Source organism: Callithrix jacchus, chromosome 15, assembly GCF_049354715.1.
Source record: "Callithrix jacchus isolate 240 chromosome 15, calJac240_pri, whole genome shotgun sequence".
Taxonomy (NCBI): domain Eukaryota; kingdom Metazoa; phylum Chordata; class Mammalia; order Primates; family Cebidae; genus Callithrix; species Callithrix jacchus.
In genome coordinates this window covers 104,261,952-104,285,704 of record NC_133516.1, presented here as the reverse complement: position 1 = coordinate 104,285,704, position 23,753 = coordinate 104,261,952, and the positions used below count along the sequence as shown (strand labels likewise).

At 37.6% G+C, this 23,753-nt stretch overlaps 1 protein-coding gene across 3 annotated transcripts in view; it reads right to left on the bottom strand.

Annotated features, from left to right (window-relative positions):
• Nucleotides 1-13,408: 13,408 nt before the first annotated feature.
• Nucleotides 13,409-23,753, bottom strand: part of CD200R1 (CD200 receptor 1) — a 58,500-nt gene continuing 48,155 nt past the window's right edge. For all 3 annotated transcript variants that reach the window (XM_078352385.1, XM_078352386.1, XM_035274538.3), the window contains exons 2-7: nt 23,576-23,650; nt 21,356-21,673; nt 20,984-21,232; nt 17,280-17,388; nt 16,701-16,743; nt 13,409-15,914 (exon numbers count right to left, since the gene is read on the bottom strand). In XM_078352385.1, the coding sequence (XP_078208511.1) occupies nt 15,792-15,914; nt 16,701-16,743; nt 17,280-17,388; nt 20,984-21,232; nt 21,356-21,673; nt 23,576-23,650 (917 nt within the window). In that variant the 3' untranslated portion in view covers nt 13,409-15,791. The remainder of the gene's footprint in view (nt 15,915-16,700; nt 16,744-17,279; nt 17,389-20,983; nt 21,233-21,355; nt 21,674-23,575; nt 23,651-23,753) is intronic.

Below are 23,753 nucleotides of genomic sequence, written 5' to 3'. Positions count from 1 at the left end.
TGTCCACGACATTAACTGTACAGCAAGTATAATGACCAACCAGGACACATTAGACAAGAGTATACAAAATGCAAGAAGTGATGTCTTTTTAAAAACGGAGCTCATAGATTAACAAATCTGACCATGTGAAAAATAACACTAAGGGGTTCTCCATTAAAAAGTGGGTAAGGGACATGAACAGACACTTCTCAAAACAAGATATGTGTGCGGCCAACAAATGTATGAAAAGAAAGCTCAAAATCACTGATCGTTAGAGAAATGCTAATCAAAACCACAATGAGATACCGTCTCATACCAGTCAAAATAACTATTATTAAAAAGTTCAAAAGTACCAGATTCTAGCGAGGTTACAGAGAAAAGCGAATGCTTATACACTGTTGATGAGACTGTAAATTTGTTCAATCATTATGGAAAGCAGTGTGGTGATTCATCAAAAAGCTAAAAATAGAATTACCATTCAACCCAGCAATCCCATTACTGGGTACATACCCAGAGAAATATAAATTATTCTGTTATAAAGATATATGCATGCATATGTTCATTGCAGCACTATTGGCAACATCAAAGACATGGAATCCTTATCAATGATAGACTGGATAAAGAAAATGTGATATATATACCAAATGGAATACTATACAGGCATAAAAAGGAATAACATGTCCTTTGTAAGAACATGGATGGAGCCGGAAGCCATTATCCTCAGCAAACCAATCCAGGTACAGAAAACCAATCACTGGATGTTCTCACTTATAAGTGGGAGCCGAACAATAACACACGAACACATTAGGAAAACAGCGTCCACTGGGAGGCCTGTCGGGGATGATAGTGGGGTAGGAAGAATAGCTAATAGATACTGGACTTAATACCTAGGTGATGTGTTGATCTGTGCAGCCAAACTCTCTTGGCACATATTTACTTATGTAACAAACCCGCACATCCTGCACATGTACCCCAGAACTTAAAAGTTGACAGAAAAAAAATAGTAAAGGGTGTTGAGAAACATTAAGTTTACCCACCCCCATGGTTCCCTTGTGGAAGTTACTTTTAGTTTGTAATTAGTGGTAGGTGGGTAACAGCTGCCCCTACCTGGGCTATTCCTGAGCTATGTGTATATGTAGAACACCTGTGTATTAATAAGGATCACCTGTCAAAGAGAAACTACGTGGATGAATCTCTGCTCAGGGCCTTCAGTCTGGAGAGCTGTCCGCCCCACTTGGCTAGGCTTCTCGCCACCAAGCTGGTTCTCGGTAAGTAGTGCCCAATGTGGGGCCTCAAACCCAGGATGAAGAGTTGCCAGAGTAACAGAGAAAGGGGAGGCTAAGTTGGAAGGAATCCCCAGGGCAAATTGGGTAGCTTGGAAGGAATCTTGGGAACGTTTGAAAAAATTCTCCAGGTGAGTTGGGGGGAGCCCGAAGGACCCGCGGGAGACTCGCAGGTGTGTTAGGGAGTACCTGGGGTAAGGCCAAGAACATTAGAGGAAAAATCTCCCAGGGCAAGTGGGGGAGCTTGGGTTTAGCCCGAGAACATTTGAAAAAAATCTCCCAGGATGGCAGCAGGGGGAGCTCGGTCATATTGGGATAAAGATTAAGCAAACACTGGGTTTATTTGGTGTGGTTGTTTGGGCTTTGGTGTGTTTTGCCCTGGAGCTGTTTCAGACTGAAGAAGGAGGAAGACAGTTCAGGAGAAGACTCAGGAGAGGAGGAGGTGATAAAGTATGTAACGAAATTATAGAGCAAAAAGATGAAAACTCAAATGAGGAAAAGTTGTGCCTGTTAGCCTCCCCATCAGTATCTTGTCAAGGGATGGCCAGGTCCTCCCAATATTTCTACCTCTGCTTCTGTTGGCGTTTGTATTCCTAGAGCTACGGTAACCACTTGAGGCATTTGTATTCCTAGAATTACGGTAACTGGTTTCACCCAGGCCAGAATTGAAGTGAGAAAAGAGGGAGATTTGGTGGCAGGGCAATTTCAGGTCGTTGTACACCCTCAAGATCAGCAAGGGCAAGTATGGGTTGCTTTTGAACCTCTTCCCTTCAAACTGCTGAAGGAGTTTAAGCAGGCCATTAGCCAGTATGGGCCTCAGTCTCCGTTTATGCTAGGATTATCAAAGACTGTAGCTATTTCTTACGAGCCGATTCTGATAGAGCTGATTTCAGGAAACGGGTCGAGGGACCCGCCTCAGACCGATCCAAACCAGGGCCTACCCAGTACGAGCTATTCCCTCATTCCTATCCGTCATGCCTCATGGCTTGTTCCCCGCCACGGCTGGGAATGCAGCAGTAGATTTGTGCAGCTCTCAAAGGATAAGCATTTTACCAGGAGAGCCACCGCAAAAAATGTCTACAGGGGTTTGTGGCCCTTTACCCCCCAGCCCTGTGAGTTTACTTCTAGAAAGGTTTAATCTTGCTGCTCAAGGAGTTAGAGTTCATATAGGAGTTACTGATGTGGACTTTATAGGGGAAATTCAAATTGTAGTGTCTTCTTCTGTTCCCTGGAGTGATGAGCCTGGGGAACGCATAACAGCTTTCAGGTACACCTTATGAAAAACAGGAGGAGGCGACATTAGAACGAGAGGACTTGGAGGTACAAACAAGACAGAGCAGCATATTGGGTAAATCAGATTACTGGTAAACATCCTTCATGTGAGATTACGGTTCAAGCAAAGAAATTTAGACGGCCGGTTGATACTGGAGCAGATGTTTCTATTATTTTCCAACATTGGCCACTTTCTTGGCCCACGGAAAATGCTCATTCAATGTGCTTGGAGTGGGGCAGGCCTCTGAAGTGTATCAAAGTAGTCGCATTTTAACCTGCGGGGGGCCTGAGGGACAGCCGAGAACTATTCAGCCTGTGGTGATGCAAATCCCTGTTAACTTGTGGGGAAGAGGTTTGTGAGAGCAACGGGGAGCTCAGGTTTTAACAGGTGAACAATCATGTAGACCATGCCCCACTCCACCCCAGGACATCAAACAATGCAGGATAAGAGCTATGTGCCTGGGATGAGATTGGAAGAAAATTTGCAGAGCGCAAAGGAATTTTTGGAAATTAAAGGACAGAGTTATCACCAGGATTTAGGATACTGTTTGTGACGGTGGCCGTTGAGCCTCCAGAACCTATCACTTTGAAATGATGACAAACAAACCTCTATGGGTAAAGCAGCGGCTGCTGAGCCAGGAAAACGTGGCGGCTTTAGAAAACGTAGTTACTGAACAGCACCGGAATAAACAAACCAGGGAAGAAACTGTGAGGCCGTTGATCTGGGTGGCGAGACCCACTCACAAAGAACTGGGAAAGAGGCGATAATCTGGAGGAGAGGGTTTGCTTGTATTTCTGCAAGTCCAAATCTACAACCGGTGGGGGTACCATCCAGACATTCTAAGCTCTACTATAAGCCAAATACCGGAAAAGGAGACTTGCAGCGCCCCCCACCCCACCCCAGTCACAGTGATGGCAAGACTAACTCTGAGGTAGAGTACTTCTCCGAAGAGAAGAGCACAGCAAACATCATCACTGACTTGGGGTCAAATTAAATAAGCTGTCACAAATAGCAGAGGAAAACCTGAAGGGAACGGGACAGCCCATTATGGGAATCACGATGGTGGTTATCATGATTAAAGTGAGTCTTTCTGAGTTTGGGACAGAAGTCAAGTTTCACACATTGGGCATATATTCTTTCTTCCGTTTAACGATCTCTGGCCTTAGTATTTTTTATAATAATTTAGGAAATAAAGCAACAATATTCTGGCCATCAAAACCTTAATGCAGATAAAGTAAAGAATGGTCCCCTGATTTAAAGATGTTAATCTGGAGAGCTGGAGTTATGATAGAGGCTGAGGTGCTGCGCATCAATTTCTATGGAATTATTGTTGATTCCCCTGAGGGCGATGCTTAGCGTTCGATTGCACCAGACAGTCCTCTTGTAGTAACAGAAAACTCAGATGATGGATAAAGAACTGCAATTATTTAGAATTTACACATACTAAGATCAACAACTCGATTATCTGGATAAATGGGGCATTGGGAGGACCATGACCAAAAAAAAAAAAAAAAAAAATAGTATGGCCCATGCTGCGAGCTGAATAAAAACCACTTTGAAAAATCCCTGTGGTTCTAAAACCAGTATACGTCTGGGAAGGAAAACATAATAGAGAATCAGGCCCTAGTTCTTACTCATTAGAAGTTGACAGGAAATAAAAGCTCTTTAGATTCAGAGCTGTGTCAAACCCCCCATAACTGCTTTGTGCTTTTATACATTTATTTATTTCAAGAGAAGCATGTATATTTGACCCATGATTCAGATCCAATTGTAATTTATCGAACTATGTCCCATTCTTGAAGAATGTCAATGGCAGTTTAACGGGATAGCATTAAATCTATAAATTACTCTGGGCAATATAGCCATTTCACAGTATTGATTCTTCCTTCCTATCCGTGAGCATGGGCTGTTCTTCCATCTGCTTGTGTCCTCTTTAATTTCCTTGAGTACTTCTCTTCACTCCCCTTGTTAGTTATATTCCTTGGTATTTTATCATTTTTGTGGCAATTGTGAATGGGAGTTGATTCATAATTTGGCTCTCTGCTTGTCTGTTTTTGGTGTATAGGAAGGTTTGTGACTTCTGCACATTGATTTTGTATACTGAAACTTCGCTGAAATTGCTTATAAGCTTAAGCTTTCGGGTTGAGTAAATGGGATTTTCTAGAAATAGAATCATGTCATATGCAAAAATAGATAATTTGACTTCCTCTCCTACTATTTGAATATACTTTACTTTTTCCTCTTGCTTGATTACCCTGGACAGAACTTCCAATACTATGTTGAATAAGATTGGTGAGAGAGGACACCCTTGTCTTGTGCCAGTTTTCAAGGGGAATGCTTCCACCTTTTGCCCCTTCAGTATGATATTGGCCATGGTTTGTGATAAATAGCTCTTATCATTTTGAGGTATGTTCCTTCAAAACTCCCAATTTATTGGGAGTTTTTGATATAAAGAAAGATCTTGAGTTTTATTGAAAGTCTTTTCTGCATTATTAAGATAATCATGTGGTGTTTGTCTTTAGTTCTGTTTATATGATGAATTACGTTTATTGATTTGTGCATGTTGAACCAGCTTTCCATCCTGGGAATGAAGCCAACTTTCTTCTTTTAATGGTGCAAAGATATGCTCTAAGAATTATCGCGAAGTCACAAGACTCTTTTCAAATAACAAGACTTCCTTAGAGCGTTGCTATTTCAAATGTGCTTGACAGATCATCAGTAGCAGCAGCAGCATGTGGAAGCTTGTCAGAAATGCAGAACAGTGGGCCCCCACCCAGTGACTATTCTGAACTTCTTGGCCACAAAAACAAGAAAGAGAAGAATAAAACTGAGTATGTTTAAGGACATGAAAAAGTATTCTAGTGAAAGTATTTCTACTGAAAAAATATTCTAATGTATTTTTCCAATTATGATTTTCTCGCTACTTCACCCAACACCCCTCAACCTCCCCCCGGCTTGGCCAAGGAGGGACTTAAAAGCTATGGGAAAAAAAATGGTGAGCAATACCCCCAAAGCTGAAGCATCTTCCAAAGGGAGTTTCTTCTATTTTTTTCCTATCCTTGCCTCCGTTTCCTTCTACTTTACAATAGGCCCAGCTGTAGTACTTTACTTCTCTTGCTCCGCTTCATTAGCACTGATGAGAAATCCCCTGCTCTTTTAGATGGTTGTATTTCTGGCTCATGAGCAACTTAAAAAGAAGCATTTCCTGTCTGCGCAGTGGAGCTGATGATGACTGAATTTTCTGCTTTGTGCTTTTATGCATTTACTTATTTCAAGAGAAGCATGTATATTTGACCCATGATTCAGATCCAATTGTAATTGGTTGAACTATGTCCCAGATACTGTCAAAATGGTTCTTATGAGGGATGTATAATCATATTTTTTATAGGTAAGGAAGTAGAGATTCCAACAGGTTAAGAAACTTATCCTAAGTCAATTAATGATGCAGTAGAAGAAGAACCAGGAGAGAAACAAAGATCTTTTCATAAGTAGTTTTCCTTACTTTGTACTGCATTTTGTGTTGTGTCTATGTATATTTGTTGGTATTTTGTCGTGTGGTTTATGAAAAGTTAAAGGGGTACGCACTTTAACACAGAAATCACTGAGGCGGAAAGTATTTAAAAGTAACATGCTCAAAAAGACCATAATACAAATAATTCTCCACCTAAATGACCATATTAGCCTCTTCTACTTCATAATATCTACTAAATCTCTTTCCATCTCTTTGTTCAGTTTGTTTTTTGGCTGAAGGGATTTAGGATACGCTCTTTTCTTCTGCAAACTCACGGTTGCTACGTGGGTTGCAAAGGTAGAGATAGAGAATGCTGAACTTTCCACCCGTAAATTCTCCTTCCAGCTTCCTGACCACACAATAATCCTGCCCTTGGATTTTCCTGTGTGTTCGCCCCACCTACTTTCAATGGTTCATACTCGTTTCAGTTTGGCTAGACAAAAGGAATGGTTAGTGATAATTTTGTATGAAAAAGGTGGATAAAACTGTGCACATTTGTTAACTTTCTAGACTATGTAATTATCACCAGGATCAGATTCTTGTCTCCAAATAGATAATTCCTCCACACATTTGAAGGTGAAATTGGGATTTTTAGTGAAAGAACAAAGCAATTCTATCTTCCATATCTTGCCCACCCTCTATTTTGAGTTGATTTTTGTGTAGGCTATAAGATAAAGGCCTAATTTTATTCTTTTGTGTAGGAATATTCAGTTTCTCCAATATCAGTTGTTGCAGAGACTGTCCCTATTGTGTATTCTTGGAATCCTAGTTGAAGATCAATTGACCATATATGCATAAATTTATTTCTGGGGTCTCTATCCTGTTACTGCTGGTCTATATATGTCTGTATGCCAGTAGCATACTGTTTTAATTGCTGTTAACTTTGACTGGGCATGGTGGCTCACACATGTAATCACAGCACTTTGGAAGGCCAAGGCTGGTGGATCACCCGAGATCAGGAGTTTGAGACCAGCCTGGCCAACATGACGAATCCCAGTCTACTAAAAATGCAAAATTAGCCAGGCATAGTGGTGCATGTCTGTAATCCCAGCTACTTATGAGGCTGAGGCAGGAGAATTACTTGAACCAAGGAGGCAGAGGTTGTGGTGAGCTGAGATCATGTCATTGCATTCCAGCCTGGGCAACAAGAACAAAACTCCGTCTCAAAATATAAAATAAAATTGCTGTAGCTTTGAAGTATATTTTGATATAAGGAAGTATAATGCCTTCATGTTTATTCTTGGCTGTTTAAGGTCTTTTGTGGTTCCATATGATTTTTATAATTGATTTTCTATCTCTGTAAAATGTCATGGAATTCTGATAAGGATTGAATTGAATCTATAGATCTTTGTAGTGTCTTAGCGTATTTTACAGCTATGACAAAATACCACAGATTGAGTAATTTGCAAACAAAAGAAAGTTCTGAAGGCTGAGAAGTTCAAGATTAAGGCACCAGTAGATTAGGTGTCTGATGAGTGCTACTGTCTACTCCAAAAACAATGCCTTCTTGATGCATCCTCTGCAGAGTAGGTTTGTTGTGGGCAAACTTGCCCCTATCTACCTCTAATAAGGCAGTAGTTCATTCATGAGGGTGAAGCCTTCAGAGCCTAATCACTTCTGAAGGACCCCTCCTCTTAATGCTGTTGCATTGAAGATTAAGTTTCAACCTGAGTTTTGGAGGGGATACAAACATGAGAATCATAGCAGGTAGAACAGACATGGTAACAATATTAAGTCTTCCAATCCATGAACACAGAATGCCTTTCCATTTGTTTCTGTTCTTCATTAATTTCTTTCATCAATGTTTTGTAATTTTCAGTGAGCAAGTATTTCACTTGCTTAGATAAGCTTATTTATAAATATTTTATTTTTTGATGCTGTTGTAAATAGGATTTTTTCTCATTTCCTTTTCAGATAGTTTGTTATTAGCATATAGAAATGCAACTGATATTTGTATGTCGATGAAAGTTCATAAAGACATGGAAAGTAAATAATGCATTTTCAGACAATCAGTGGGTCAAAAAATAAAAGGGGATAGAAAAAAACACCTGACACGTACAACATACCAAAACCCCTGAAAAACAGCAAAAACAATAGTAAAAGGAAAGTTTATAGCAATGAATCCCTACATTAAAAAGAAGAAAAACCACAAATAAAAAACTAACTCTACACCCCAAGGAACCAGGATAAATAATAACAAATTAAACCCAAAGTTATCAGAAGAAGGAAATAATAAAGATTAGAGCAGAAATAAACAAAACAGAGATAGAATAACAATAGAAAAACATCAATGAAACTAAGGTTGGCTTTTTGAAAGATAAAATTCACAAGCCTTTAGGCTAAGAAAAAAAGAAAAGACAAAATCAGAAATAAAGGGGAAACATTCCAACTGTGGCCATAGAAACAAAAAGATTATAGGAGACTATGAACAATTTTATGCCAACAAGCTGTATAACCTACAAGAAACGAATACATTCTTAGAAACATACCACCTACCAAGACTCGACCATAAAGTAAAAGAAAGATTTATAACTAGTAAGATTAATTAGAATCAGAAAAGTCCCAACAAAGAAAGGCCCAGGGCCTGATGCCTTCACTGGAAAATCTACCTAACATCTAACAAATAATTTATACCAGTTGTTCTCAAACTCCTTCAAAATCTTGAATAGGAAGGAACACTTCCAAACTGATTTTATGAGGTCAGCATTACCTTGATGTCAAAATCAGAACAAGACACCACAAGAAAACTACAGCCCAGTATCCCTGATGAAGATAGATGCAAAAATCTTCAAATGACTCTTAGTAATATTTGCTCCAAACCAATAGTCATAGAGATGATCTTCTTACATAAAACAGGGATCCGTGATGGTAATTTTATAGCTGGGAGAAAGGTGTTAGATGCTATAATGAACGAAGACAGGCAATATATTTGTTATGGATTGAATTGTGTTCCCCTAACATTTACACATTGAAGTCCTAGCTCCTAATACTTCAGACAGGGTCACTTTAGGGAAAATCAAGTTAGGGTGGGCCCTAGTCTAATATGATTAGCATCCTTATATAAAGGGGGAATTTGGAGACAGGCATATACACAGGGAAATGTCATGTGAACATGTAGGTGCCTATAATGGTTAATATTAGGTGTCAACTTGATTGGATTGAAGGATGCCTGAATAGCTGGTAAAGTATTATTTCTAGGTGTGTCTGTGAGGGTGTTGACAGAGGAGATTAACATTTGAGTCAGTAGACTGGCAGAGGAAGACCCACCCCCAATGTGGGTAGGCACCATCCAATCAGCTGCCAGCACAGCTAGAACAAAGCAGGTGGAAGAAAGTGAGATAAGCTGGCTTGCTAAGTCTTCTGGCTTTCATCTTTCTCTTGTGCTGGATGCTTCCTGCCCTTGAACATCATACTCCAGGTTCTTCAGCCTTTGGACTCTTGAAGTTACACCAGTAGTTTGCCAGAGGCCCTCGGGCCTTCAGCCACAGACTGAAGCCTTCATAGTTGAATTCCTACTTTTGAGACTTTGGGATTTGAATTGAGCCATTACTGGCTCAACTTGCAGACAGTCTATTGTGGGACTTCACCTTGTGACCATGTGAGTCAATTCTCCTTAATAAACTCTTTGATATATACATATATCCTATTAGTTCTGTACCTCTAGAGAACCCTGACTAATGCAATGGCCATTCACAAACCAAAAAGGGAGTAACTGAAGGAGATAGAGACACAAAAAACCCTTTAAAAAATCAATGAATCCAAGAGCTGGTTTTTTGAAAAGATTAAAAAAATAGACCACTAGCCGGACTAATAAGAAAAGAGAGAAGAAATGGACACAATAAAAAATGATAAGGGGGATATCACCACTGATCTCACAGAAACACAAACTACCATCAGATAATACTGTAAATACCTGTATGCAAATAAACTAGAAAATCTAGAAGAAATAAATAAATTCCTGGACACATACATGCTCCCAAGACTAGAACAGGAAGAAGTCAAATCCCTGAATAATAGACTGATAAGTTCCAAAATTGAGGTACTAATTATAGCCTGCCAACCAAAAAAAAAAAAAAAAGCCCAGGACCAGAGAGATTCCAGCTGAATTCTACCAGAGGTACAAAGAGGAACTGGTACCATTCCTTCTAAAACTATCCCAAAGAATAGAAAGGAGGTAGTCCCCCCTAACTCATTTTATGAGGCCAGCATCATCCTGATACCAAAACCTACTAGAGGCACAACAAAAAAAGAAAACTTCAGGTAAATATCTTTGATGAACATCAGGGTGAAAATCCTCAATATAATACTGGTAAACCGAATCCAGCAGCACATCAAAAAGCATATCCGCCACAATCAACTGTCTTCATCGGAGGGATGCAAGGCTGCTTCAACATACAGAAATCAATAAACGTAATCCATCACATAAACAGTCAAAAACCGCATAATTATCTCAATAAACGCAGAAACATCCTTTGATAAAATTTAACATCCCTTCATTCTAGAAACTCTCAATAAACTAGGTATCGATGGAATGTATCTTAAAATAATAAGAGCTATTTATGACAAACCCACAGCCAGTATCACACTGAATGGGCTGGAGGCATTCCGTTTGAAAATTGGCACAATGCAAGGATGTCCTCTCTCACCACTCCTATTCAACATAGTATTGGAAGTTCTAGCTAGGGCAATCAGGCAAGAGAAAGATATGTAGAATATTCATATAGGAAGAAAGGAAGTCAAATTGTATCTGTTTGCAGATGACATGGTTGTATATTTAGAAAAGCTCATCATCTCAGCTCCAAATCTCCTTAAGTTGATAAGCAATTTCAGCAAAGTCTCTGATACAAAATCAATGCAAAAAATTCACAAGCATTCTTTTAAGCCAATAATAGATAAACAGCCAAATTATGAGTGAACTCCCATTCACGATTGCTGCAAAAAGAATAAAATACCTAGAAATACAACTTACAAGGGACGAGAAGGACCTCTTCAAGGATAACTACAAAACACTGCTCAAGGAAAGAAGAGAGGACACAAGCAGATGGAAAAACATTCCATGCTCATGGATAGAAAGAATCAGTACTGTGAAAATTGCCATACTGCCCCAAGTAATTTATAGATTCAGTGCTATACCCGTCAAGCTACTATTGACTTTCTTCAGATAATTAGAAAAAAATTACTGTAAATTTTATATAGAACTGAAAAAGAGCCCATATTGCCAAGACAATCCTAAGCAAAAAGAACAAAGCAGGAGAAGGCTGGGTGAGGTGGCTCACACCTATAATCCCAGCACTTTGGGAGGCCAAGGCAGGTGGACCACAAGGTCAGGAGTTCAAGACCAGCCTGGCCAACGTGGTGAAACCCCGTCTCTACTGAAAATACAAAAATTAGCCGGGACTGGCAGCACATGCCTATCCTCCCAGATACTCAGGAGGCTGAGGCAGGAGAACCACTTGAACCCAGGAGGCAGAGGTTGCAGTGAGCTAAGATGGCACTACTGTACTACAGCCTGGGTGACAGAAAGAGACTCCATCTCAAAAGAAAAAAAAAAGCTTGAGGCATCATGCTACCTGACTTCAAACAATACTACAAATCTACAGTAATCAAAACAGCATGATATTGGCACCAAAACAGAGATATAGATCAATGGATCAGAACAGAGACCTCAGAAATCATGCCACACATCTACAACCATCTGATCTTTGACAAACCTGACAAAAACAAGCAATGGGGAAAAGATTCTCTATTTAATCAATGGTGTTGGGAAAACTGGCTAGCCATGTGCAGAACGCTGCAGCTGGACCCCTTCCTTACGTCTTATACAAAATTTAACTGAAGATGGATTAAAGACATAAATGTAAGACCTAAAACCATAAAACTCTACAACAAAACCTAGGTAATACCACTCAGGACATAGGCATGGCCAAAGACTTTTAGCATTTTCATGATGAAAACACTAAAAGCAATGGCAACAAAAGCTAAAATTGACAAATGGTATCTAATTAAACTAAAGAGCTTCTGCACATCAAAAGAAACTCTCATCAGAGTGGAAGCCTACAGAATGGGAAAAAAATTTTGCACTCTATCCATCTGACAAAGAGCTAACATCAAGAATCTACAAGGAACTTAAACATATTTATGAGAAAAAAAAAACCACCCCATCAAAAGATCGGCAAAGGATACGAACAGACACTTCTCAAAAGAAGACATTTATGTGGCCAACAAACATAAAAAAAATGCTCATCATCACTGGTCGTTAGAGAAATGCAAATCAAAACCACAATGAGATACCATCTCACACCAGTTAGAATGGTGATCATTAAAAAGTCTGGAAACAGCAGATGCTGGAGAGGATGTGGAGAAATAGGAACGCTTTTACACTGTTGGTGGGAGTGTAAATTAGTTCAACCATTGTGGAAGACAGTGTGGTGATTCCTCAAGGATCTAGAACCAGAAATACCATTTGACCCAGCAATCCCATTACTGGGTATGTATCCAAACGATTATAAATCATTCTACTATAAACATATGCACACATATGTTTATTGAAGCACTGTTCACAATAGCAAAGACTTGGAACCACCCAAATGCCCATCAATGATAGACTGGATAAAGAACATTTGGTATATATACACCATGGAATACTATGCAGCCGTACAAAAGGATGAATTCATGTCCTTTGCAGGGACATGGATGAAGCTGGAAACCATCCTTCTCAGCAAAGTATCACAAGAACAGGCAACCAAACACCACATGTTCTTACTCATAAGTGTGAGTTGAACAATGAGAACACATGGACACAGGGAGGAGAACATCACACACCAGGACCTGTTGGGGGTGGGGAGCTAGGGGAGAAATAGCATTACGAGAAGTACCTAATGTAGATGACAGGTATTTCTTCTTTTTTTTGGTTGGACTTCTTTTCTCATAATTATTTTGAGAAATATCTACACATTGATACTTTACACTTTTTATTGCAAATAATGAATTTTATAACTAAAATTATAAACTAAATAATATATATAATATGAAATATATGATATATATAATGTCATATATTGAATATATAACATATATCAATTTTATATATGAAACATGATATATATAATGTATAAATCTTTAAAAATATAATATATATAATATATAATATATCAATGTGTAGATATTTCTCAAAATGATTATAATGAGAAAAAAAGTCTAACCAAAAAAAAAGTACCTATTGTATGATCCTCTCTATGGAAAATTCTAGAAAATGCAAACTAATACATAGCTACAGAAAGCAAATCAGAGACTGCCTTGGGAGTGAGGGATGAAGAGGGACAAGAAGATTGTAGGGACAGGCTCACAAAGACACAAGAAAATTGTGGAGGATGATAAGTTTATTATCTTGATCATGCTGATGGCTTTACAGATGTAAAATAATGTCAACATTTACCAAACAGTACATTTTAAATATGTCAATATTTAACAAATCGTAACTTAAATATATCAATTATACCTCAGTAAATCTATTTTCAGAAGTTTGCAAATGAAGCATAGACTCAACAGATGTATAATTATGATGAATAACTTTCACATAACTGGAGATGTGGAAAGACAGAGTCAGACAGAGAGAAAATTGACAAATCTAGCAAAAAGGAAAAGATACAAAATGGGGTGGGGAGAAAGCACAGTAAATGAGACATATAAAATGAGATTTGTAAAACGTAATTGACTATGTAAGTGATCACACCCAACTCCATCTCAGCCTCTGCTTCCTGGATGACCTTGCTAACCTTCCAGGTATAATCTCTAGATTTTCTAATTTGACAGGTCTAGCACGGGTTTGGAGAATATGTATAATTTTTTATATGATTCTAATGTTCGCCCTTGTTCCAGCCCGTAGTTGAGATTTTAGTACAATTATTTTATGTGCAACACTTAACTTTCATAAATTATTGTGAAGTCTTTACTACGATGTCATTTAACATGATGTTTTGACATTATCGAGTTAAGAGGTAAGTATAGCACTGTCTTATTTTATCAGTAATGTTTAAAAAGATGGTCTTGGACCTAACTAACGATGAGGTTCAGCTCAACCAGGGTTGGATGAAGAATTAGTAAAGGTCAAGGACAGTGTAATCATGTCTGTTATGAACATTGCTTGGTCATATTTATATGCAGAAACCTAATGGATTGTGTTTTTTGGCAAAGTCAAAATGTTTGGATCAAAATATCAGGTGCCAAGTGTCATTAGATTAGCTTTACATCCAAAATAGACTAAGAATCCTTTTAAGGATTAAAGTCCATAGTAACTGAAATGTCCAGAGGGAGAAAAATTTAAGAGAAAATAGCTGTCTTAAAAGGTGGCATGATTGAAGAATGAATATATTTTGTTTTAATTTCTATCATGAAAAAAAACTTTTAATTATTTTTCTTCTATGGAGCAAATAGACTTATTTTTTATAATTAAAAAATAATTTCATGATATTAAAAATGATTACACATTGCCAATATTTGGCTCTACAGAAATATAGAGGGGAGGGACATGCCATCCCATGGCCACTCTCTCTTCATGTAGCTCATATCTTATAAATAATGCCCCATGTCTTCTATAGTGCATATTTTGCTGCTGATATGGTCAGTATACATTCATTATTCAGTAAATGTATCACAATAGAATGTACACCCTAAAAATACACGATTCCAATGTAGCGCATCTGCAAAACTGTTAGGCATCAAGTATCAACACCTCTGTAGACATAGAATGAGTTCAAAAGAAGCTATTGTCCTCACAGGTGCATTCACTCTCATACAAACATGACCAAAAATATCAATTCATTTTTATTAAATAGTATAATTCTTATTGTAATCTCACATCATATTTAATCTGGTTGATTAAAAAGAAAAAGTGGCAACTGTAGAAGCAGAAATCTTACAGATATTAAAATAGAAATGTAAAGAAAGGCACATTTAAACAATGTTGGAGGGAATTTGACATATGTATTTGACACAATTTGACATATATGTCAGTGGTAAAATTTATAAACCCTTTGACATGACAATTCCACTTAAGAAAATTATCCTACAGATATACTCAAACAAAAACAAAGAGACATAATCACAAGAAACATTCTGTGTGGTGGTGTTTATACCACAAACAAAACTTAAAAGAAATAAACAAAACTTAAAAGAGTCTAAATGTCCATTATTAGAGTTGCGTTTAATTAAATAATAATATAACTATACAATGGAATTTTATATAGCCATTAAAAAGAATGAGGTAGCTCTACTCGTGATGATATAAAATGATCTCTAAGACTTACATTATTTGGTTTTCATATGTATAGAACAGTATTGCAGTGTATTCTTCCCACTGGTGCCTTGACAAAGATATCTGTATGTATATGTAAATAGACATAGAAGTGGACACATACACCATAGGCATGTAGACATGTCATATGTACATTAAAATATTCTGAAAGGATACACAAGAAACTGTTCATGATTGTTCCTTCTTCAGTTATTTCTGGAGGAAATTTGGTTTTCATTATTTACTGTCCTGCAAAAAAGCATGTATTTTCTTTGTAATAATATCAGTTCTTCAGAGAACTAGCTGGTAGCTAAGAATCTAAAATGAAAATTTATTAAAACGTCTTCTAAGAACCTTGGAAAACCTAATGTCAATATCAGTCTTCATTCTGGAACTGTAAGGAAATCAGACAGTAATTATCATATATCTTGTTTGGTGCAAGAGTCCAACAAATTATACAGCATGGAGGTTTGTTTCAACTTCACTTTGTAATGCCTGAGGTACCTTCACCTTGTTTGTAGTATCATAGAGAGGATTGCTTTTCTCTGTGTAGCTTGCATAGGGCTGCATTTCATCCTAAGAAAGAACTCAAAGTTAAAATCAACTCAAAATAATCTTTATAGAAACTATCTCTATTTTTGTAGCTCTATTTCTAACAGGTGCTCCAGAGTGCTTATAATTGTGTTCCTGGGCTCATATAAACATAAGAGCAGGCTTTGTTCTAACATTTTATCAAAAAGTATTTATCAATTACACAAGTCTCTATATGGGGACAGTGGCTCTGTGAAAGTAGGAATGGAGAGGAATGAAGCGATATGAAGAGTATTCCAAAGGAGAGCTTTGGAGACTTATTAGTAGTAAGCTACTTATAATAAGAGATTAAGGAGCAGGATACGTTTTAAGTTTGTGTAAGAGAGAAAGGATGACAGCATTGAAAAGGAAAAGTCAGCATTAGAGATGCCTTAGAAAGCATTTCATTGATTCCTGTAACAACTATTCTTTGGTACATGAAGGAATTATAATTCTTTACCCAAATGTAAAAGTTAACATACACTTTCTATCCCAAGATCCTGCCCTAAGTTGGTGAAAATAAACACCAATTTAGTTTCTCCAAAGATAACAGTCCAAAGGAGGCAAACATCATGTGTGTTAGCATATAGTTCATGAAATGAAAATGTACATCTAGACTGATGTCTAAATAGTATTTGATAGATAATTAACAAAGTAGTCACACATATAAGCATTGTAAATCAGAATTGTTTGTTTTTCAACTGAAACACTAATATTGACACAAACTACAAATGAAGTTGCTAGATTTTCAGACTATTGGCTTAAGTTTGTAAGTATTCTTTTTTATCTTACCTCCTCAACTGGAGTAGCTTCTGTTTTATTCCATTTATGTTTTCTATAAAAATAAAAAACTGAAGTCAGTGGAGGAAACATAGTTTAGATTGAAAATGGGAAAAAATAAGACAGTATACTATTGACAATTGTGGTTAATTTTGATAGAAGCCATAGTAAATAAGAAAGAAACTACTAGAAATGAGTGAAGAATGCTGCTCGTGATTAATAACCCCAAGCAAGAATATTCTGGATTTTGAAAAAGGAAATGAAATTATGCAATATAAGCTGATGCAATTGAATGCATGTAACAGCACCTCTTTGGTACACGAAGAAATTCTAATTATTTACTCAAATGTAAAAATTAACATGCACTTTCTCTCCCAGGATCCTGCCCTAAATGGCCCAATTTTCCAGGCTTCTGTGCAAAAGCAACCTCGCAAAATCTCTCTCATCATTCAAAGTAGTCCAAGTTTAATATCCTCAAGATTTGATTATGGGAAATTTGATGTTAACATCCTAATATACCTCAATCAATTCCATATTTCTGAGTCTTTTCTAGCCTAATTAAGCTGAAGAAGAAAAATCATCAGTCAATACCTGCAGCGACCGATTTTCAATAACCAAATGAATCCCACGATGATCAAAACACTAATGGCAAGGATAATACATAGAATATATAATTTTGCTGATTTTTTGGCACCTGCAACTACAAACACAAAAATAGGGTTCAAATGTGGTACAATCCAAATAACGTACTATCTTATTATTCAGCATTAAAAAGAAACGAGCTATCAAGCCATAAAAAGACATGGAGGAATTGCAAATGTATATTACTACATGTATATTTTCATATTGACGTATGAAACACGCCAATCTGGAAAGATGACATACTGTCTGATTCCAATTGTAAGACATTATGGGAAGACAAAACTAGGGGATAGTCAATAAATCATCGATTGTCTGGGGTGAGCAAGGAGGGAGGAACAGGAAGAGCAGGAGGGCTGCGTAGGACAGTAAAGCTGTTCTGTTTAATACTGTACTGGTGGATACATGTCATTACACGTTTGTCCAGACGCACAAGGTACAACACCGAGTGAACTCTAATGGATGAAGTATGGGCTTTGGGTGGTAATGTTGTATCAATGGAGGTTCAACAATTCTAATAAATGTAACACTGTGGTGCAGGATACCTGTAGGTGCGGGAGGTGGGCATGGGCAAGGGCAGGGGTTATATGAGAAATTTCTATACTTTCCATTCAGTTTGCTGTGAACCTAAAACTGCTCTAAAAATTAACATCAACTAAAAATAAAGTTATCTATATTTATAGCCATGTCTATAGATCTAGGTGGCTCAATAATGTCTCACATTACATGAAATTCATATCTGTAGTTTCATTTTAATTCTTCTGACCCATTAATAGTTTGAGAATTATTAAAGTTGCTTTTTCAATGCAGATTCCACAGTTTTCAGCAAACATCATCTTACATTAGGGTTTTGTTGCTTTAGAGATTCATGAGTGGTGAATTCCTACCACTCTTTTATAGCAGAGTGTTTCTTCCCTCCAACATTCATAAATGGGCAGTAATGGCATTTATTAATGAACAGGCAATTGTAAGGAAGGTACTTGGAAAAGTAACTCTAACTCTGCAATCATCTTTCTGCCAGGGCATTGAAACTAAAATGAATACATACCAGGAACTCTATTTATTAACTGCTGGCAGCAATACAAAACTCTGAGAAGCATGCAAGTCAACAGAGGAATTGCCAACTTGAGAGGCAATGATTTGCAAACTATGCTTCTGGTGTGGCGAGAATATGGCTCAGGGGCAGCAGAAGGAGATGAAGAGGAAACTGAGCAGCTTGGTGTCCGGTCCTCCCACTTTCCTTCCAAAGTTGATGTTTTTAAATATTGAATTTTCCATATGTTATATGAAAATGGAATGTTTGGTTTCACTGTTTAAAACAACATTTTTAAAAACCCTTGTTTTCCAACCACTAAGCTCTCTCATTGAATGTGTACTAGAGAGGCTGAAGATCCACAGTGCAAGGAAGACACCAGGGACATCCTAGCATTACATAGGAATTTGAACAAGAAGTTCCCTTCGGTTCTGAAACACTATAAATCTGACATCATATTGTAATATGAAATGGTGAGATTTCATACATAACCAAGGCACAACTGCTCTTTTCAGTAAATACTACTAAAAAAAAACATATGACTTAAATAATAGATATAAAAACATGGTGGTTTTAACACAAGATTTTTCTCTTCTCCCTCATGAAAACTTACTAAAGTGTTACTAAAAATATCTTTTTAGTGTAGATCTGCAAAGACAAAATGAAGAGGGACGAAGACAAGAACAGATGAAAGATTTCACACTGTTTTTAAGTGAGAAATGAATAGAAAACTGGCTAATGATTTACAACATAGAATAAATAAAAGCCTTAGTACACACAGAAACTCCAGGAAGCCTCTAGAGCAGGAAGCACCAAATGTAGAAAAAGGAGTATGTGGAGGGTGAAGAGTGGCTAAAAGTTCAGAGCCTCTCTGAGTTTGTCTTGAGAACAGGCAGGTTACCATGTCTCCTGCCCCATCTTACGTCGCACGCCTTTCCCAACCGGCAGAGAAGATGGCCTGGAAAAACTCCAAAGTCAAGGATCCAGGCATCAGGGAGGGTGAGAATAACAGACCAGACCGAATACAGGTATAAAGGCAAGTCTGATTCTCAACAGTGCCGCACTCACATGCACACTCACACACATACACACACCGTTCTCTCCCTTCCCAAACACTGGTAGGCTTATCTCTCCAAGGTCAGAGACTGCTGAGTTAATTTCTGCGGAGCCTGAACAGCCCCAGAGAAAAGGCCTTCAGATATATAACAAATCTGCTAACTATTAAAAGATCACGTACCTCGGTTTCACTGTACTAAGTGGTTGGCAAACACAACCATTAACTAGTAGAGCTTCCAGTTAGCTCATTAGTGCTCACTTCAAAATGATCCATACCCAAGGACTACCGAAGAGTGAAGAAAAGTCTCAAATATGAAGGAAAGAGTTAAAAAAAAATGTGTAGAAGACAAAAGAAGCTCGGATTACATAGACACAGGCTAAGAAGAGGATTGAGGCAATGTGAGTGGCCAAGACAGCAGCTGTACAGCAGGTCTAGAGGCCAATCAGGAGATTAGACCAAGAACACAGAAAAACTCAAGAAAGAATGACTTGGAGAAAAAATAGAACTAACAGCTTACCTAATAAATCTGCCCATATGGAACATATTACTAAAGGGTTCTCTAGTTTTGTCAATAGGCTTAGTGATGGTTTACAACAGGTACCTACATTCTTAAGGAAACGGAAGAGGTAAAGCAATAATACAGTCCAGAAAAGCGACATTCAAAACGGAAAGCATGAGTGTACTTCTTGATTCAGCAGTTAACGGGACTTAAATATTCAGTTTAATGGGAACCGAGGCCATTGAATGAACAACTGCATTACCTCAATTGAAATTTGAAGGAAATAAAGAAGGTAACATGAAATCCTCATCTACCTTAAGAAGTTGTGATTACATAATGTCTAAATTTGATACAGTAAGAAATAGCAGTATGTGCACATTATCTAAAAATGGCACCAACTACTAGAAGAAACACTGGAAAATTTGAAAGTACCTACCTCTGGGGAGTTTAATGGAGATGGCAGTTGGGTTGCAAAGACAGGGGTAGGGCGAATGGTTTTCATGAAGCCTTACAGAACAATTGCACTTTCAGTATGTTTGTTGATATTTTATCATTTTAAAATAACAATAAATGAGAGTAGGATGCAAGCAGAATAAATAAACAGTGAGGAACTGAATCATAATGTTATTATAAGACATTTAAGAAATTGAGTGATGAAAAGCCGGGAAAATAAAATTACACCAAACTAAAAATTCATAAAAGCAACTTGTCAGTGAATGTATTCTTCTAATAAAACCATAATTATGTTCTTCAAAGTATACTTTATGTTTCAATAAACCATAAGTATTATTTTTAAAAGAATACTCATGCCAATTAACTACTAGCATAGAAGTGAACATTAATCATAGAATTAAACAGTATTCTGAAAAAGGGCTTTTTACAACAAATGCTTGGACTATTCTCTGAAACACATCTCTTTATTTTGGTCAGGGAAGAGATCAAAATGAACAATGGAGAGAGCATCCTTGATCCTTGAACAAAATCTATTTGCACACCTCTTTTTTTTTTTTCCTAATATAACTCCTTTAAAAGAATGGGAAAAAGTCAAAACTAAAACCATTACTGACCAGGAGGTAGCTCTATGTCCAGACTCTTGTTGCCAGTCAAATGGGAGACATGGCAGGTCACGGTAGACACATCGTGGCCCTCCCAGTGGCATGTACTCTTAACAGTCACTGTGCCATTGCCCCCGTATTCTTGCTCAGTGACACAATCCCCCTCTGGGATCCAGGAGATCTGTGCAGCTGGCTTCCCTGCAGCTGCCTTGCATACTGCAGTTCCATTCCTGCTTTGAAACAGGGTCACTTCAGGAGTAACTGCAGAGATGAAAAAGAAAAAAATGCTTCGGTTTTCACATAAAGCATATGGAACTCAGAGAGACACTTGCTTCAGTCACAGATCTGGTGATGTGAAATACCACAATATATGATGCCCCTTACCTAACACTTGGAGGTGATATCCACGATGGAAATTGCCATCAGGTGCTCCCATTATGCATCTGTAATACCCGTCATGAGTGATGGCCACTGGACGAATCTGAAGGGCGGGATTCTGATCAGGTCTAGAGACCCAGGTTATTCTCTCATCAGTACAGTTGGTTTCCTTGGTCTCATTTGTTTCTTTCTTGTAGGCTTTTTTACAGAAAGGCTGGTCTCTCAGGATTATTTCCCATGTTATTATGATCAAGTATTTTAGTGCGATAGGAGGGCAACAAAGCACAGCATTTTTACCCATCAGTATAGGCCATGAAGTATTTGCTGGATGCGTACATGGAAGGAGAATGATAAAAGAAAATAAATAATTTCATGTGTTACATTTATTAACATATCACATGAAGTTACACTAGAACATAACTTTGCTGGTAATCTTATTCCAAAATATTAGACTTACATAAAAAAATTAAAATTCACCAAATATAAATAATATATTGAAACCAATCCAGAGATTAACCAATTTTCTCCCGTATTATGTATTATTAGAAATATAATACATTTTATAAAGGATTTTGATATTCACTCAGAAGTTTTAATATCTAGGAACAAAGAGAATTGTAAATTAAACAACAAAGGCAATGTTCTACATCAATCTTTAGGTGGTGGAAACTGTTGTCTTTATCATACAATTCATGTGCCACAGGAAAGAAAATGGAAAAATTAGTGATGTGGTTGTCTCCTCCTCAGCTCTGGTGAGCACAAAAATGTCTATCTCTAAGGTTTTTGTTTTAGGCAAACATAAATATGGTAAGTATTCATATACAGTTCTTTCTTTTAAAGTAATATGGCATTTGGGTTGAACTAGCTAGAAATTTTGTTAAGTTCATTAGTTCATTTTTCATTTAAAGAATCACAAAGTCAGGCCAGGCGCGGTGGCTCAAGCCTGTAATCCCAGCACTCTGGGAGGCTGAGGTGAGTGGATCACGAGGTCAAGAGATCAAGACCATCCTAGTCAACATGGTGAAACCCCATCTCTACAAAAAATACAAAAAATTAGCTGGGCATGGTGGCGTGTGCCTGTAGTTCCAGCTACTCAGGAGGCTGAGGCAGAAGAATTGCCTGAACCCAGGAGGCAGAGGTTGTGGTGAGCCAAGATCGCACCATTGCACTGCAGCCTGGGTAACAAGAGCGAAACTCCACCTCAAAAATAAATAAATAAATAAAATTTAAAACAAGAATCACAAAGTCAGTAAAATCCACAGATCTTAAAAAAAAAAACCACTTATTTCAGCAGTTGAGCCATCCCATAAAAATGAAAAATGATAATGCCTACTGATAAGAGATGCTTAGAAATATTTATTTCTTGTGAAAGTGTAGTGTGATATATAATTTTTAAGAAAGATTTATTTCCCTTTAGACATTTTTCATAAAAAATATTTTATTGCAAATCCATGAAATTATCAAAATAGCTTTGGGTGAGTTTTCATTCCTTCCTATTTAGTCACGCATACACTTTCAGATAGTTCAGCTGTGAACTTAATTCACAGATTTTATTCTGTATACCCAATCCAATTATCAACACTATATGCGAAAGTTGATCCCTGTCCATCATTTAAAGGAAAAACTAAGCCCTGCATCCTCCTAGCATCTTCCAAAATAGAACCTCACACATCCCATAAATCAACAAGTTGGTGACTTGGTAAAGGTTTGGTGAGAGGTAATTAGTCATCTAAAGTATCCGTCACTACTCACCTGTAACAAAGGTGAGTGTCAGTGATTTCATCACTGTAGCATCAGCAGAATCAGCTATGAAGGGGCAAACTTTTATGTGGATGAAGGATGTTTTTGCTAAACCCTGTATTTATATCTCTCCTATCCTGTTTTGGTGTCACCTGTCTCTTATGTGGTTTGTACTCCAGCCCTTGCATTTCACAGCAAGTTAATAAACACATAACTAGATGAAGAAAGCAATAGTACTTTAACATAGATCTGAGAGGTAGTTAAATCTCTGCTTCTTCCACCACTCCACCTTAGCAAAGCTTCAGAGGCTTGTTTGGAGAACAGCTAGAGGTTGGGTCATTCAGGACCCTTCATATCACAGTACTCAGACCACCACATTCTTCAAGTAGTCATAGGCTGGCTTCCAGTAAGGCCATCAGCTAATATTTCTAAGAAAACTCAACTTTCCATCCCTCCGTGTTGGCCATGACTAAGGAAGCATATTACCTTCTGTGAGAAATGCTGAATTGTTCTGTGTAATCTGTGTTTCATCCATGCATGAACTGCTTGACGCTAGAGCATCTTTGGAGAAGAATAAATGAAATCAATTTTATGTACTTAGCGTGGGAGCCAGCATTTCCTCACAAAGTCTTATTCAACATGATAGGCAATAGTTAACCATAAT